This window comes from Centropristis striata, chromosome 19, assembly GCF_030273125.1.
Source record: "Centropristis striata isolate RG_2023a ecotype Rhode Island chromosome 19, C.striata_1.0, whole genome shotgun sequence".
Classification (NCBI taxonomy): domain Eukaryota; kingdom Metazoa; phylum Chordata; class Actinopteri; order Perciformes; family Serranidae; genus Centropristis; species Centropristis striata.
Genome location: NC_081535.1, coordinates 22,308,210 through 22,325,997, shown reverse-complemented (window position 1 = coordinate 22,325,997; position 17,788 = coordinate 22,308,210). Strand labels below are relative to the sequence as shown.

Below are 17,788 nucleotides of genomic sequence, written 5' to 3'. Positions count from 1 at the left end.
TTTTGTTATATAAATTATTAGTATTGCAAATACAAATTCAACTTTTTGGGACTAGAATAATAAAATCACTGCTTTTTTAGGCCACTAGATAGTGCTGAGTTGAGATGAGTAATATTTACTTTTAAATTCCACAGTTGCTGAAGCTGCTACAAACGTATTTTGTACAAGTTGCATTGTTCGAAATATCTGCACAGTAGTCCACACATGTTTGCATTCAGTTAAGTTGGACAATGAAGACTTTAATCAGGCACAAGTGTCCAGACCCCTGAAAAGGTCCAGTGCACAGGCCCTCCCCAAATCTGCTTTACTCATATCAATGCGTGCGAGTTCTCTCTTTCTCTTACTAAACACCCGGCTGAGCAATTCACTCCAACATTAGCTAATAGTTTAGATCAATACATTCGGCCCCCTTAGGGCGTCCCTGACTGTTATACAAAGAGTTCAGTTTGTCAGGAGTATGTTTTATAACAGGATTTAATGACAGTGTTGGTCAGTTACTCTGCTTTACAATACCATTTTGCTGCAATAAGAATGATTGATGTGAGGTAAACATACTGAAAAATCTTATTAGACAAAACAGAAGTTGACAAAGTATTCCTTTATAGACACAATATGTAGTTGAACAAAAGGTCATAAATCTCAATATATGTCATCGCGACACTTCGCACAAGCTTTTTCACAATTTGCCTTTGAAGTAACAATTTAGATATGATTATAAAGGCTTCGAAAGTGTTGACATTTTTGGTTTAGTTACCCGGAAAGTGCTTAATATTTTACCCTAAGAAAGCTTTAACAACTCTGCTATCAAGTATGTGTGATATTTAAAATGAAAAAACAAACATAATACAGCGAACTGTATCACAATAAAAAAATAAAAAATAAAAATCACTTGTTTTACAGACATTTTCTGCAGCGTTGCGTTCACTATCGGGGATAACGGAACAGTTTGTCAGTTGTTCTGTGCTGTTATTGTTATGCATTGACAATAATATGGAATTTCCATAAAATATGAATAATAAGTGATGAAAAAGCAGAGCTGCAGCGCAGTGCTTTGCCGGTGGGGAGTGTCACATCTCTGTGAGGGCCACCAGACACACAGTTGACTCCGCTATTGACCTTGTCTGCCCCTCTGGGACCAGCACAGCCCTGTTTGTATACACACTCTGTATGGCACGCCAGACTGTGTGTGTGTGTGTGTCTGTGTGTCTGTGTGTGTGTCTGTGTGTCTGTTTGTGTGTGTGTGTGTGTGTGTGTGTGTGTGTGTGTGTGTGTGTGTGTGTGTGTGTGTGATTATTGCGTGATGTACATTCACAGCATTCACAGCAGTGGGTCATTGACCCTTTCCGTGCCAAATGAACCTAAAAGATTTTTTTTTGTCTCATTAGGACCCATTGAGTTTGAGGAGTGCAACACAGCTATTGCAACTGAAGGTATGTCTTATTTTAAAGTTAAAGTTATGTAAGAAGGACCCTGGAAGCTGCATCTCATTAAAGTAAAGCATCGCATGTTGAAAGCAAAAGCAGATTTAATGTCATTTTTTAACCTGTGGTTGAAAAATGCTTTTTTCTTTTTCTATTAAGGTGCCAAACCAAGAAAGAGAAAACCATTTGGCATCCCTGGTCGTAGGAAAGACAAGGACACAGACTCCACGTGAGTGCATCTTTAGTCCACAAACACAATAGGGGGGCTACGGTATGAGACTTTCACGGTATGACTCGGTATATCATGGTATACGATTATTATTCTCATTATCAGTTTCAAATACCCTTAATTTAAAGGGAGAAACCAGAATGTTGACAATCATATTTTGATACAATAAAATGACTGAAGTGAGATGAACAGACTGAAAACGTTATCTAATAAATAAAACATGTTTTTCTTTGGAGACATTATATATATTGGAAAAAAAGGTAATAAATCTTGATACACTGTTGCCTATAAAGTTGGAATAAAATATTGTTTTACCTCTTTCCATGAAATGATTGTGACAATGTGATTTATTATTGTCAGATAAAGTGTATATCTTCTCCAAACTTCCTTAATCAATCTCTTCCAAACATATCACAATGAAAATGAAACCACAATTTTTCAATTTTATGGGCGACTGAGTATATGTCAACTCAATACTCAGCACAAGCTTTTTCACAATTTGTATTTAAAGCAACAGTTTAAATATGATGATCAAGGGTTCGAAAGTTTTTGGTTTAGGTACCCCAAAAAGGGTTTAAAAAGTGCTTAAAATGTTACCATTAAAAATGTGTTATTATCAATTAAGCATGTGTGATTGTCAAAAAACATAATACAAAGAATTTTATGAAAAAAATCTTAAAAAAGGAAAACTTATCAGTGATGCTTAAAGAAATTTAAACAGTTTTGAATTAAAACTCTAAACCATTTTTTGTGAAGATATGATAACCGACAATTTTCATACCATGAAACTCTTATATCGCTGCAACCCCTCAACACATCTTATGCAACATATTATTTTCCTTCTTTATAATACTAAAGATTTTCTCATCATGTTGTGACGATTTTATCTTTCAGGGAGTCGACAGAAGTCGAAGCTGCTGTGAGTATATTGTTCTTGAACTTTGACCTGATACTTCAACTGATTCAACTTCCAATGTTATTTTGAACAGGAGGAGGTGGAAAAGTTCCTTGTTCATTTCTCTCTCTCTCTCTTTCTCTCTCTCTCTCTATCTTTCTCTCTCTCTCTCTCTCTCTCTCTCTTTCTCTCTGTTCCCGCCCTCCTGTTTGTTTTGCAGATTTGCTCATTCATTCATTCATCTATTCATTTTTCTCTGTTTGTGCTTGTAGAACACTGCCAATGGTGCTCCCCCTGGATATTATGGGGCCATAGACATCCAGAATGCTGTAAGCAAGCCGGTACACAAAGAAACAGACACACACACACACACACACACACACACACACACACACACACACACACACACACACACACACACACACAATCACAATGAAAAATACTTTTCATTAACATAAAAAATATATAAAAAACTGTCCTGTAATACTATTAAATACTAACCCTAACCCTAAAGTAGAATATACACAAGTGAAAAAAAAAAGTAGCATGTGATTCACTCAATCACACTGATTCTAGTTTCTTAAATGTGAATATTTAAATTTTTATATGCTCCTCTCTCACAATAAACTAAACATCTTTGAGTTGTAGACAAAACAAAACATTTAAGGATGTCATTATGGTCTTTAGGAAACATTTGGTTGACATTGTTCATAATTTTGTGACATTTTATAGATCAGGCAACTAATAGACTAATCAATATAATCATAAACAGATTAATGGACAATGAAAATAATCAAAGTCAACAGTTAATTTAATTTATTCTGTTTTGAGTAATATAATATGACATGTTTTGTCTAATTGAAGACTAAAGACTTTCTTGTCTACAATTTGATTCAAAAAACAAATTTAAATGTAATTTGAAATGAAAATAAAACCTTTTCATGAACAACAGGATGTGCAAAATGTTAACAACTTTTATTTATATTTCAGAGAGATAATTGAGGGCTGATGCCGAGTTACAGTTAATAACAAAAATAAAGTGGCTAAAAACAAATAATAGTCAGATAAACAAAGAAACCAGTTAAACAACTGTATACAAGGATAATAAAATGTACATACATTCATCTCAACTTTGAAAAGTGCAACAAAGTTTAAGTTTAAACTTTTCTTTTGTTTGTATTTTGCAGAATGTTCCCCAGGTTGATGCAGAGGGCTTCTGTATCAGACCGGAAGCAAATGAAAACGATATCCTTTAATTCGTCCTGATGTTGTTCACATTAATCACAACTGAACTGCGAAAATGTCTTTCTTCCAGTGCACCATACACATCGAATCATCTGGAAAAAGCTGTAAGCTTGGACTCTCTGCCATCATAACAGCTGTTTAAAGGCTTTAATTTCTGACTTGTTTTAATGATTGCAAATTCTTTTAACTATACTGTTATTATGTCTGGTTTATTTATTATTATTCTGTTTTTTAGCTCCTCCTTAGCTTGTTTATATCCTGTATTTAAATTTTTAGCCATCATGCATTTTTGTTTTACATCTAGACACCACAAGGGTCTTTCGAGGTAAAATCAACGAAGCAATAATACACTCTGAGGCTCAGTCCAGCTCATGAGACATCAAGGATCTCTTAGATTTGTTTTTCTGTTCACACCCATCTGCAGCCAGAGGCCATCGCTAAAAAAAAGTGTAAAAAAGACTGATGCTGCCTTTTGTTTTTTTCCTCTGTGCCCGTTGTCTCCTTAACTTTTTTTTTTGGTGCTCACATGCCAAAGAGAATTCCTTCTATTCGTCCAGCGACTCAGAGGACGAAGACGAGCCCAAGAAGTTCCACGTAGAAATCAAGCCCGTTCAGCCAAACAACGGCACGCACCAGAACCGAGCCACCATCGACGAGCTTAAAATCTCCATCGGAAACATCATCCTGTCGCCCTCCACCTCGGTAAAAAAAAACACTAACACTTAAAAAATCTCACACACAAACCTGTTGCTCTTTCAGCTCTGCTGCAGCAGCCGCCTGCTCTGCCGCTGCAACACTAGAGGGCATCAGGAGAATGTGTAACCTCTGTGAGGGGAGAGGGGAACAGCGTTGAGACGACGTTCTTTCTTGAAGTTTTTTTTATTTACATTGGAAAAGGCATACATGTATTCTTTTCTTTCTTAATTTATTACACACACTAGAGTGGCTGCTGATTTACTGTGGTTCCTGCTTGCACACATTTCATCTTTAATTTGAGTTCAGTTTCATGTCAAATAAAATCTTAAAGAAAGAATATCAAGAATTGAGAAAGAATAATTTCTGAGTTAAGTATCTGATGTTGTTGGCCTTTTTTGCACACACATGCACGCTGCAGGCACTTAAGGGAATGCTTTGCAGCAGGCCACACACACACACACACACACACACACACACACACACACACACACTCAGAGCCCAGTCTGATCCCTGACCTCAGTCATGGAGCCGTTCATTCAGCTCCTTGTCCCTCACCATCACTCAATCTGTGAATCACTCTCTGCCGCTCTATGAAAATAGCCGCTGCCATTAAAATTTAAAACCACTACTGCTTGTGTGCAAACATGCACCGTGTGTTCACTGAGCTGTTGTTGTTGTTAATGTTGTTGTGCAGCGGCTGAAAGGGCACGCTCAGTGTTGCAAAAGGGGGTCTAGTGGGTTTCACCCGCCGCACTCCCCGGCTGCACATTAAACGAATGTCACGGCATCTTTCTTCACGGCTCTGGCTCTCTCTCCCTCTGCTCTGACCACTGTTTCCCCTCCCTGTTTGTGTTGTACCTCGCTCCCTTTTTTCCTCCTTTTCTTTCGTTGGGTTTTTATTGGAGCCCACTTGTTCTAGACAGGACTCTGTTGTGGTTATTTATGAATACTTTATGGGGTTAGTTACGTCGTTTTTACAAATGTTTTTCTTGTTTTTATTTATTTATTTTTTCCACCCTGGGAATTAGTGATGAAGATAAATTACAACTTTATAGAGGATGTTTTTACTACTTAATGTAACAAGATTCAGGAGAAAAGATGTTCTCTTTTAAAACCTTTTGACTTTGTTCACTGCAGTTTGGTTTCGGTTGTTGTCGAGACTCAAACCCACAATTACTTTCTCATCCGAAAAGTACAAAAAACCCAGACCGCTGTTTGTCTGATTTGCGTTTAAATACCAGAACAGTCATTAGATTATATTTGCTTTCCTCTCTGTCTGTTTGGAGTTCTGTTTCGCACCCTTTTCCTATTTCATATTTACCAGAAAAGTTCTGGATTAAAGTTAAAACATACATCCGAGGTAATGACGAACGTTGCATCATCTGGTGTGAATTATTGAGAGATTTTCTTTTCTTTCTTTTTTTTCTTTCCTCAGTGCTCATTTTTCTGTCTTTTTCATTTCTCCTCCTGTTTGGTTCCCCCTCTGCGGTGTTCCCTTTATTGAAATAGCAGTGGAAGTCGTGTGTGTGTGGCCAGCAAGAGCCGTAATTGAACCCATTTGCCGCTTAGCGCCTGTGGGACTAAACCCTGGCCTCACAGCTCTACGGTGGTTAAACGCTTTTGCTGTGTTCCTTAAACCCATTTTGTTTCTTTTTCTCCCCTCCTCCCTTGACAATCCCCCCCTCCTACACCACGATCTTTCTCCTTGTGCGAATGAATTCTTTATTGAAATTGATGCTCGAAGTTTCCATTGGGTTACTGACCCTCGAGAGCAAATCTTGCATATCTAGTGTTACGCAGCATGACACGGCAGATTTATGTCCTGAAAAAAAAAGTCTCTGTAAAGGAAGTTGGTGAAGTGTTTGGGGCGCTCTCTGTTGTCCCTGACTGATCGTTGTATAGGCTTAGATGTTCAGTTTTGCGCTGCTGAATATTTCACCCTAAGTTTAACTCCTGGTATGTGTGAGTTGAGAGTCGTCCTGTGATTTACTGTCTTTAACTCTGAAGTGGAAAAATCCCTTTGCCACTGGGAATAATTAATAATATAGTTTTCAACCCTTAAAAGCCTTTTTTCTGACTATTTTCATTGAGTTTTTTTATATTTAAATTCTTATATATTGTTACATAAACACCATCAAACCATTTGACATATAAAAGGACCGTTTTGTGTTGCAACGAAGCAGAAAAAAATATTACTACCCTTAAAATACTCCGTTTCACTTCATAAAAAGCATGTTGTTCTGTTTTATGTCTCCTGCATGCAGATTGATCATTTCTGTCGTGTCAGCCTTCTTTTATTTGTGATTTTTCTTCCAACAAATTGAGCAAATGTCTGGCAACAAATAGCTGAAAATTCGTGGTGGGTCGCATGCGTCTCTGATTAATTAATGTCTGTTTTTGTTTTCAGGGACAGATGCGGAGGAACCAGTCCAGTGAGTATTTTCTCTGTCTGACCTCTCTGTATCTGCGTGTTGCTGGATGACTGTGAAGGAGGTCGACTGTACGACTTCTCCGCTACATTTTTCTTGGCACAAGTTGCTTTTAAAGAGGTTGTCTTAAAAAAGGGAAAATCCAGAAACTTAGCCAAAGCCAACATATCTCGAGAAAAAGTAAATAACTGTTCTTTTTCTATACATTTTAAAGCTTCAGGGATATTTCCCTCCCATGGTACAAATAAGATTAATTGCTTAATTGGCTGTTTATGTTTTGACATGTCAGAAATTATCTTTTCCATTCTGCAGACTGGCACAGTTTATAGAAAGTCAGTGTTGAGTGCTTAAGAAATGCTTTAGGAATAGTTTTACCTATAGGTCATGTATCATGAGGTATTAATGCAATAATTAAGTTTAACAGTTTACAGTTTAGTTTTTTCAGAAGATGCATTCACATACTTTGTTTGTATGTAACTAAATAGTAATAATATTCACATCCTGCAGCTGAAATGATAGTTGAGCTCACAAAGCATTGCATTGATAGATGTATACTCTACGTACGCTTATCACAGGAGTATCTGCATTAAGCCCTAAGGCTCAGGGTCCTGGTAAGTATGTTTTCACTCCAGCAGTAAGCCTCCAGCCCTGCCTCCGCTCCCCTCAAAGTGTCTCTGTCCCCTGCAGCCAGCTCACACCAGCTAACACCACTCACACTACTGCGTTCTCTCACTGCAAACTTTCAGTTTATTTTGAAAGGAATACTTCACCCCCAAAATCAGCATTTGTGTATAAATGACTCACTCTTGTGCAACTTTGAATTCTTGAACAAAACTTTTTTTTCCATGTCGAACGAAGAGTTAAAAAAATTACATGATTGTATGATTGACATTTTTTATCTAAAATTGATTGGAATGAGCATTCAGTTTCAATTATTGAAATCAAAAGCAGGATTTGCAACACCCCCATTTTAATTAAAAGATTTAAATTTGAAAACATATGGGAATTATATCACACGCTGGGCATTAAAGGAACAAGAACTGTTCATTTTTAGGAATCAAGACTCGATAGTTGAGTCTGAATAAAATGTTTATAATCGAACATTGAATTGAATCATGACCCTAAAATCTGAATCGTGGATTTGGAGAATCATGACACCTCGAATCAAAACATCCATTTCTAAACTCTCACACAATTTATACAACAACTTGTTCAACTCTATGCAAGTCTGGATGAGTAGCACGCTTGCAGAAGCGTGAGACTGTTTATGCAAAGTGTTCTGAATTGTTAGGTTTTAGCAAAATTGATAAACATATAAAAATGAGACTCATTATACTGCATGAGTTGTGTGAGGGTTTATAAATTGATGTTTGATATAGTTTTGCTGTTGTTAAACAAGACAAGAATTTTTTCAGTTTTGGATTATTTGTTCACTGTGGATGCCTGCGAAAAGAACAAAGTTTACTTCAAGAATATAAGGTAACACTGGGTGAGAAATGAATATACAAACAGTGTTTTTTGGGGTGAAGTATACCTTTAAGAACTTATAAACACACGGTTTATTATTCGGGACCTCTTACCTCTGGTGCTTAAGTGCTGCTTCAGGTTTTTGCAATGCATTGTAACACTTTAGAAAGGGGCACAAAATAACAAAGCAATGACTGTTTTTATTTTTAGTTGCAAAGTCACTCCATCCCCTGTTTTAAAGTGTTACCATTAAAATTAAAAACACATTTGAACTAAACCCTTCGCAGTATTTGGGCAAGATTTAAAGGTTTAATTGTATATGGCAGAAAATGTATCCAACCTAAATCTTACTGCAAACATACTTCTATCACATGACTTTTCATGGCAGATGGTGGTTCTCATTTTTTCAGTCAGAACGTCAGATTATATATTCTGGTTTAAGGTGTGATGTAGTTTAAACATCTGGCAAATTACTTTCAATTGTAGCTGGGGAAAATCTTTTTTGTTTGATTTTTGTTATCATTTGATGTGAAAGTAAATTTTCTGTCATCACTCTGCAGGTCTGTGAGTTTTCTGTGTTTTTCTCTCTCTGCAGGTGATGAGCTGGGAAAACCCAGAGTGCCAACATCATACGAGTAAGTATGAACGTGTTCATGATTGCCACAGTTTTCATCACCTTTACAGAATCTTTGCTTTTTAAGTTGTCTGTTTTCTGCCCGACATGTTACTGTAAGTTTGACTTGACTCCTTCTCACTTTCTCCCTCCGACAGACTGACAAACAATGACCTTCTGTCTCTGGACCCGTTCGGCCCGACTCTCGCAGCAGGCTCCTCTTCCTCTGTGTCTTCATCAACAGGTAACCCCTAAAGCCTCAAAATGTCATGGTTTCTTGGTAGTAATATCCCTCAACAAAGTTTCAAGCATCAATAAGAGGTCTCTTAAAGTTGTGATCCTTCAGATTTCAGTCCTGGGTGTTTGGAGACACTTGTGGTTACAGGTGGTACCAGCAAATGCAGCTTTGTTAAGCAGGTAGTTGGTCAGCGATCTGATTTCCTTCCGTACATTGTGCAAGTATTTTGCTTTTTTCATGCAGTTAAAGGAGTTCATTGTCTTGCTTAGAAGTTGAAAGTGTTCAGCTTTTTATCTAACACAGGGGTGGGCAATTATTTTTCCCCAAGGGGCCACATGAGGTGCTGTGAAGGTTGCTGAGGGCCGGACCAATACTCGGAACTTAATTCTGCTCAATATTCATTTCATCGCTTAATAAAATGCAGTAAATGATATGGCTTTGAGCTGCTACTGGTAAGAATAAATGTTATTATAAGAATATGTTAGTTTTGAGTAAGTCAAATTTAGCAGGAAGAAAATAGTAAAAACTCCAAACATTATCTTAGGTTTCTATTTATTTTTAACAAAACATTGATTCAAGCCACAAAAACAATATAGTACATGTATGTTATGCGATAAACCTGCAATTTATTAACTTTATGCAAAAAAAAAGTGTTTTGACAAGATAACAAGGTAACAACGCATTTCTGTGCAGGTGCATATGCACGCACACACACGTAAATCACCTTCAAAATAAAAGCACTGCGGTTGTATTGATTTCTAATTTCCGGGTAACCTCACGCTGTTCCGCCTAACAGCTCATTGTGTTTGCTCCTTCTATCACTCCCTTGTAAAAATTGAAAATGACCCACTGATGAAAAATGCAAAAATGACCACTGTCTTGTTTCGTTCATGCATTTTTGATGAATGACAACAAATATACTGTGACTGCTTTGCTGTTTTCCCCATTTTTACTGGAAGGTGCAGCAGCAGGAGTGTTGGGTTTGCTTCAGCACTAACTTAACCCTCTGAACCCCTCATGTGGCAGGTTTTATTAAAACAATTAGCAGAATTGCACCACTTATCATAGCCAAGCCTAAAATAGTAAAATGGTAATAGTTTATCAAAATCATTTTATTCTGCATGTCTCATTTAAGTTTTATTCTGCACACCTCAGCGCAACTGGGAAAAAAGGAGTCCTTTGAATGGACAGTCATGTGACAGAAATATTAAAACTTTGGCTGAACTGCAGACTGCTCACACAGAGCAGAGGGGAGCGGACAAGCAAGGTTGCAAGGAGATTTTTAAAAATAATTAAATAGTTCAATGTGTATAGCATGTGGAGACCACATTATTTTCACATATTGTCAAAACTTGTAGGCAAAGAAAGTGAAAAGCTAACGGAGAGACTGTTGTCAAGGAGATATAATTACATTGGATAGCATGCATGCATCATTTCCTGTGAATACTTTATTCTGAGGTAGACAATCTGAATTGAGCAGACTCTGCCATACCAAAAAAACAACTTAATAGAGAGGTATTTACAGAATTTAAATTCATTGACTGTTGGTCTCAGAGGAAAAAGGACAACAGATATTATCAAAAATTGGTTTTGATTTCATGAAAACCTGAAGTATGATAAGGAGCAACTAAAACACTCACACATTTAAGCCAGGGATCCACAACTTTTTTTTCTGTTCCTTGATTTCATCTTGTCTCTATGCACTATGTAGTCTCTCTTTCTTTCTTTTTCTGAGCTGCTCAGTTGGAAGCTTTTCCTCTCGGTCCATGACGGAGGAACTGACCCCTGAGGTCAACAGAATATTCCACCTTAGGGAATTAAAATGGCAGCTTTTCTTTTCCATTTTGAAGTTTTTGTTTCCAATTATTTTCCATCACTTTTGTCTCCTCCTGTTTCATATAAATCTTCCTGAAGTCTCTCCAGTCCTACTTCTCTGAGAGGCATTTGTTTGACTTTACACTTCAGTGTTGATGGAGCGATTCTCATGGCTTTACGTGCATGACACCAGTGTTTAAACAGAGTGACATTAGCGCTGACCCATTGCCTAGGCTAAGCGTAATCCACAGTTAATTGGCACCTAGTTGAGGTCAGAAGGGTCAACCATAAAGCCCACTGGCACGTATGTTGTCAAACAGTGTCTCGTTACTGTCAAAGGTCTCGGCTTAAAAGTCAAAAGAGCATCGCAGAGTGCCCTGATTAAGATACGGTGATGGGAATTAAGTCCCTGCTTACAGCCTGTTAAATCTCTCTGTGTACAGTGCAGCAGTATTAGCAGCTTCAAATACACACATGACACATTAAACAAGTCTAGTCTGTGAGGTATTAAACGATTAAACTGTCATCGAAGCAAACATGGTGAAAATATGTGCAATTCTTCCATTTACTATCTCACGTTTTGGACATTTTCATTTGTTTTACTTTGCTCTTTGTTTTATCACAATGTCATTGTTTGAGTTACAATTACTTGATGTTTTATTGGGTTTTATGTATTTATTTGAACTTTTCTTGTTAGACCTTGCTTCTATCTTCCTTTCAATCCCTTCATCTCCATCTTTTCTGGTGAATGACGTCTTTCTGCCGGAGTCATCAGGTAAAATGTGTGTGCCCCGTTTATCAGACAGATTGTGATCTAAATGAAAACTTGTTTGAGGAACTTCAAGCATTCATCAACTGCTGTTTTGCATGGTATTTCTGTTTTGATTTTTGTTTCTATTTGTGCAAACGTTAAAGTATTATTTTCTTCAAATGCATGTTAACGTGAGATTCTGACTTACCTCTACTTGAGTTTTTTTTGTGTGTGTCTAAAATCAGGGTCATTGCTGTGTGAGGATAGATTTAAGTTTCAATTATGCACCATCATTCTGTAAAGATATGGCACCAAAACTATGGTTGCATAGTTTGCATACACCTGAAAATAGTCACCTAAAGAAATCAATATCAGTTTTTTTTTCATTTCTGATGAGGAACTGAAGCCATTATGTATGGTCTCTTTAAAGCCATCAGACTCCTTTGACAAAAACAGTAATTTTACCTTGCAGAACAACTGAATTGAGATTTAAAACCAAACATAAAACACTTAAGGGATATTTAAAGCATCTGAGTTTAAACTGATTGTGGTTCAAAAGCAAATTGTAAAAGAAAGCAGCAAATTTATTTCCATAGAGACAATACAGAGATACAGTATGATACCACTGTATGATCACTTATGCCAGCAGGAAAGGTATATATTTATATTATGGACCAAGGTCAGGGTAACCATACAACTGTACTTGAAACCCGTTTACGTCCTAGTGTACAACAGACGTGGATTCTTGTGCTACTAACTGTTGAGCGGTCACTTGTAAATTGCTTGAGTTACTGGTTTACTTTGCATTTGTCATGTTTATCGTCTGTCAATCGCATCGCCCCCTTCAGCTGAGGTGGTGACACAACAGGAGCGCTCCCCTCCTCTGGCAGAGAGCCAACAATCCAAAGATGTCTCCTCATTCTCCTCGTCCACGTCCTCTCCCTGGGACTCGCCAGAAAACCCTTTCCAAGCACTCAAGCCCGTCCCGGCGAGGGCCCAGAGCGCCCCCATCACCCTGCCGACCGAGCCAATTGACCCCATCAAAAGCTCCGCCGCCGCCAGCCCTCCAAAGAGCGTCGACGCCTTCTCCTCCGTGTCCTGGTCCCAGAGCCAGTGGATCGCCTTCAGTGACAATTTCGCACCAGCACGCCGTCAGGGCTCCGGGTCGTCTGTGAAGGAGCTCCAGAGGCCTCAGTCGGGATCCGGCAGGTCAAGTCGCTTCCTGTCTGATGACTCTGCTGACGCCTACTGCAAAGCGGCGTGCAGCAGAGAAGACGGCAGCTCCTGTTTCTCTGACGTCTTCTCTGGGATCACAGATAGGGCAGCAGCTCCATCAAGCAAAATATTCAATGGTAACATTATACAGTGTCTAATGCCTGAGGTTTGGACTTTTAGTTTTGTATTTTGTTTTATTTTAACCATATGTTTTCATATTGTGCATTTGTTTTGCATTTGGAGTTGACAACTGTATACTTTTGAATGTTTTCTGTTGTTTTTTCATTATGTTATTTGCTTTTCTTACTGACTGACTGGTTTGTCTTTGAGTTTCCTTTTTGTGAAATTAATTTTGGAATGTGTTTTTCTTTTATGTTGTTTCCTGTATATGATTTGCTTTTCTGGTTTATACGCTAGAGGTCTTGTTGCATGATGGTTTTGCATCAAAGTGATTGAAGCACAGTGCATACATGTTTGTTTGTACCCCCCGCTGTTTAACTGTCACTAACCAGTAAATCTCACATGTTTCTCTGTGCAGTGCCAGTACCAAACCGACCGACGACTCCCCTGACAGCTGGAGCCCTGGTGCCCCCGCCACGACCCTCCTCCAGGCCCAAACTCCCCACAGGAAAACTCACAGGGATCAATGAGATTGTGAGTAATTAAAGTAACTGTACAGTAGCTATATGTGCAACACAACATTGATTTCAGTCAATATAACATTCTGTTTTACCGTCCTATTTGATTGACTCCATTGTAGTGTGTCTGTACCCAAATGTGAATACATTATTTGGGAAAGCAAAGATGATGTGACGTATCAGGTAGATATTTCCTCTACCCGAGGTCGCTTGTTATTATATTATATTGTCATTATTATGGGGAAAATGACTCTCACATCCATGAGGAAGAGGCCCTAATGTGCAGGAGAAGTGAGAGAATATCTTGGTGTCGCAGCTGGATTTTTCTTCAAACCCCTGAAACATATACATCCAAATTAAGTTTAGAATCTTACGTTTCTAGCAGTAGCCTATGTGCTACATTTCATATTGTCTTCCAACTGTGCAACTTTTATTCTGTTTTATTTGATGTTTTAAAAGGCACCAAATATGTGTCACACGTTGTTGCCGTCTTATTACCACAAGTTTTACACTTTTTTTGGAATTTTGCATGTTATTTTCTGTCTATTATATGAAAGACGGCCAAATGTCTAATATAAAAAACATTTGAAACTGGATCAAATCAGACCTGAGGATAACATGAAAGTTGAAAACCCAGAAAAATATAAATGAATGCAGCATCATTGAAATATAAGGTTATTCCATTCAACTGAAGGATATTTTCTCTCTGTTTTTACTGTAAATGATTTCTGTTTCGACTGCAAAACAGAATGTTTTGATTTCTAAAACAGTTTTTTCAGCTTCTGATTGTGTGTTAAAGTAGGTGGTGGTGGTGGTGGGGTTCAGACAGTTAATAAACCGAGATTGTGGAAATATAGTGCATAATTAATTATATGCCAATATTAAATCAAGTTGTTGCTTTGAAGGTACAAAACCTGCACTGACAATGAATATTAGGTTTGTAAATACAGCATTTGTCCGATTTCAAGTGACTGTTAAACCACGCCCTTTTCAGCTTTCTATCCAAATACAGATTATCTTCTTGGTTTTAACAGATACAGGTAATAACATCTCTGTACATTTCTCCTCTCATCACTCAGGTACGGCCGTTCAGCCCACCCAAGACCTCGAATGCCAGCCCTCCTCCTGCTGCACCCCTCGCCCGGGCCGAGAGCTCCTCCTCCCTATCCTCGAACGCCTCACTCAGTGCCGGCAACACCCCCACTGTCGGTAAGTGTGAAGCACCAGACAAAGCAGCTGTAATCTCCCTTTTCTTGGAGCTATTTCTTCTCCTTTTATTCAGCTCCTCACCAAGCTGCCACATACCTTTTGTCTCTGCAACACGAGGTGCTGTTTTCCTCTCCTCTCACTCCTTCCTTCCTTCACTCCTCTCCTTACAGGAGCTGAGCACACCTTTGCCCTCCCCCTCTCCTCCCCAGAGCCAGAGCTGCTCTCCCTCTCTCCTTTCTTTCTACTAAGCCAAAGTGAGTCTGCCTTTCCAAACTCTTGTTTCTCAACGAGAGACACTCCTCTCCGTGGTGCTTACAGTCATCATCTATACTCTGCATACATTTCACTGTCATCATTAGGGCCTCTTTGTTCATCTCTGTGCACTCATATCAGCCTCAGGACTCACCTGCCACAATCACACATTTAGGACGTGCAACTATGCTCATCTCTCCTCACATTTTGTGCTCTCCTTGTCTTCTTTATGCCTTTAATTTGGCGTAAAGAGGATGATGTGTTCATAGCGAAGCTGCCTACGTTTGAGAAGCGGTGTGAAACACCAGCAGGTATGGTTGCATACAAGAGGACTCTCCTCTGTATTTGACTTAAAAACACTAACACCAGTCTGTTTGATGGGCTGGACGGACTCGTGGACATGTTGCTTTGCAGTGATTGCAGTTCTCTGTCATGTGTGCTCTCCATATTCACCTCTTTAGACCATTTCTCACATTTTGTCTTACTGTCAACAGCATCAACTCCTAACATTGTAAAGATTTGATTGTTAAAGGCATGCTATGCAGGAATTGTCGAAATTTTCAAACTTGCCGCCTCCTCCCTGGCTTAATGGAACTGAAAGGAATAAGCTTTGTCTACTTGTCGTTTTGCCTTTCTATATTTGCCTGACTTTTTTGGGGCATTTTTTCTGCTATTATTGTAGCTTTGTGTCCAAGGGATGACACCCAGAGAATGTTCTGAACACAGTAAAACGAAAAAAAGAGAAAATACAGACGGATGGCAGCATCTCTGCAAATACAGACAGCGTAACATGCATAAATTATGACTTATTGCAAGTCTATAGATTGGGGTTTTTTTTTCAGAAATTCCTGCATAGTATACCTTTTAAAATAATGAAGTGATGAATGATTTGACTGGTACATGTTGACTTTGGTTTTAATATGCAGTCTGAGGTAATTCTGTCTGTCTAATAGTGCCTAATTTGAACTAAAGCAGCTGTAGCATGATCTGCTCTAAAAACTTATTTTTCTTTATTAGGAAAATAACAGAATGTACTTATTTGCAATGTATGACTGACTGACTTCATGATATGCAATAATACAAATATTCAGAATTATATAATGCATCCTTGCATGATTAAGCCTTCCTAATTCTGATGTGAGCTTTGAACTGCGCTGTTGTAGATCTACAGCTGAGTCAACAGACCTCCAACTCCGTGCCTTTCTCGTTCTCAGGGACGTCTCGCGGCCCCAGCCCTGTGACCCTGGCATCCCAAGATGCTTTGCCCATTGCCGTGGCCTTTACAGAATCGGTTAATGCTTACTTCAAAGGAGCTGATCCCACTAAGTGAGTCTCACATGACCTCCTGCTGCTCAAAGGCCCCGACATGGACCTGCACGCATACACATTTTTGTCCATATTTGAACTTTAACGTACAACACAAATGACGTTATGAGTTATACACTTCATGCTGTTGTGCTGCCTGATGTGTGCTCCACTCAGACCGTTGTTTGTGCCCGTAGTTCCCTCTCGCTCTGCATGTGTGGAATGTTTTGCGTTAGTCTGACACCATTCTTTCAGAGTGGATAACCTACATGGGGCAGATTATAGTCTGGGGCAGAGAAAACATACAGCCTTTTATTGGTTAACTGCTGTTAAATTGCTGCTGTGCAAAAGGCTTATTTTTGCAGGGATTAGTAAATGGAACATTTCAAAAGCAATGCAGCGGAGACACGGTGCGAGGTTGAGACCCGCTGTGGGCAGTTACCACCACAGCCTAGGCCAACCTTTACTGAAAGAAGAAACTGGATTTATATTAGACTTATAGAAGCATGCAGATGTTTATTAAGAAAAATGGAAACAGAGATGTGTTACACCTGGGACCTAGAGGCAATCAATACCAACTCTAAAAAGGCCTTGATCTTTATATTAAAAGTTCTTTATAGCTCTTTATAGTTCTTCATTTGTGCTTATGATAAAGTAAAAGGAAAGAGAAGAAATATATAATAACAATAGAAAATGCAAAAAAAAAAAAAACAATTGAGGGCAAGTAAAGGAAACCCATCCAGCATTTAAATTAAAGACAGCTGTATATGCCTGCCTCCAATCAGGCATTAATGTTTCCTTTTATTTTAATATCTAAAAGAAAGAAAATCATACAATTTCCTAACAAGACATTTTAGAGTTAAAAAGACCAATGATTCGAGCATAATTGGATTTGTGTTTAGTTATAGTGATAAAAACATTACATAAGCAAAATAAAATTACCAATTATTTATATATTCAGAAGTCCAGACTGTCCTTCAAGTTCTTAGTCAATTAATCCATTGATTGATAAGTCGATTTAATCATAAGATCTGTAAAACTGTTAAAGCATTTTTACACAAAAAATCCAGCAAAAGCACCACTTTAAATCTTATGTTTACCTGATTATGTGCTCTTACGTTTCTTGGAAATAAGTCTTTGAGCAGGGGAAAAAATTATTAATCGACTTAAGAAAATCTTAGTCTACTAAGACCAAAACAACCGATTAGTCGTCTAATCGACTAAGAAGGGGCGGCCCTAATTTCATCTTATTATTTAGGATATTTTTCATGTAAAGTGCCTAACTGTCTCTGGTTGCAGCTTCTCAAATGTTATGATTTAATACTTTTTTCTGTTGTTTATCACTGCTGATTGAATAAAATAGAATATAT

General features: G+C 38.3%; 1 protein-coding gene across 7 annotated transcripts in view; it reads left to right on the top strand.

The window, feature by feature from the left end:
• Positions 1–17,788, top strand: part of fcho2 (FCH and mu domain containing endocytic adaptor 2) — a 60,003-nt gene that overhangs the window by 33,088 nt on the left and 9,127 nt on the right. For 2 of the 7 annotated variants that reach the window (XM_059357562.1, XM_059357568.1), the window contains exons 9-22: positions 1,386–1,430; positions 1,581–1,650; positions 2,545–2,569; positions 2,818–2,886; positions 3,733–3,792; positions 4,319–4,492; positions 6,894–6,918; positions 7,491–7,526; positions 8,978–9,017; positions 9,154–9,239; positions 13,553–13,668; positions 14,732–14,861; positions 15,032–15,115; positions 16,328–16,439. In XM_059357562.1, the coding sequence (XP_059213545.1) occupies positions 1,386–1,430; positions 1,581–1,650; positions 2,545–2,569; positions 2,818–2,886; positions 3,733–3,792; positions 4,319–4,492; positions 6,894–6,918; positions 7,491–7,526; positions 8,978–9,017; positions 9,154–9,239; positions 13,553–13,668; positions 14,732–14,861; positions 15,032–15,115; positions 16,328–16,439 (1,072 nt within the window). Of the gene's footprint in view, positions 1–1,385; positions 1,431–1,580; positions 1,651–2,544; positions 2,570–2,817; positions 2,887–3,732; positions 3,793–4,318; positions 4,493–6,893; positions 6,919–7,490; positions 7,527–8,977; positions 9,018–9,153; positions 9,240–13,552; positions 13,669–14,731; positions 14,862–15,031; positions 15,116–15,364; positions 15,425–16,327; positions 16,440–17,788 lie in introns of all 7 variants that reach the window. The other 5 variants (XM_059357569.1, XM_059357563.1, XM_059357564.1 and 2 more) reach the window with 5 other exon arrangements.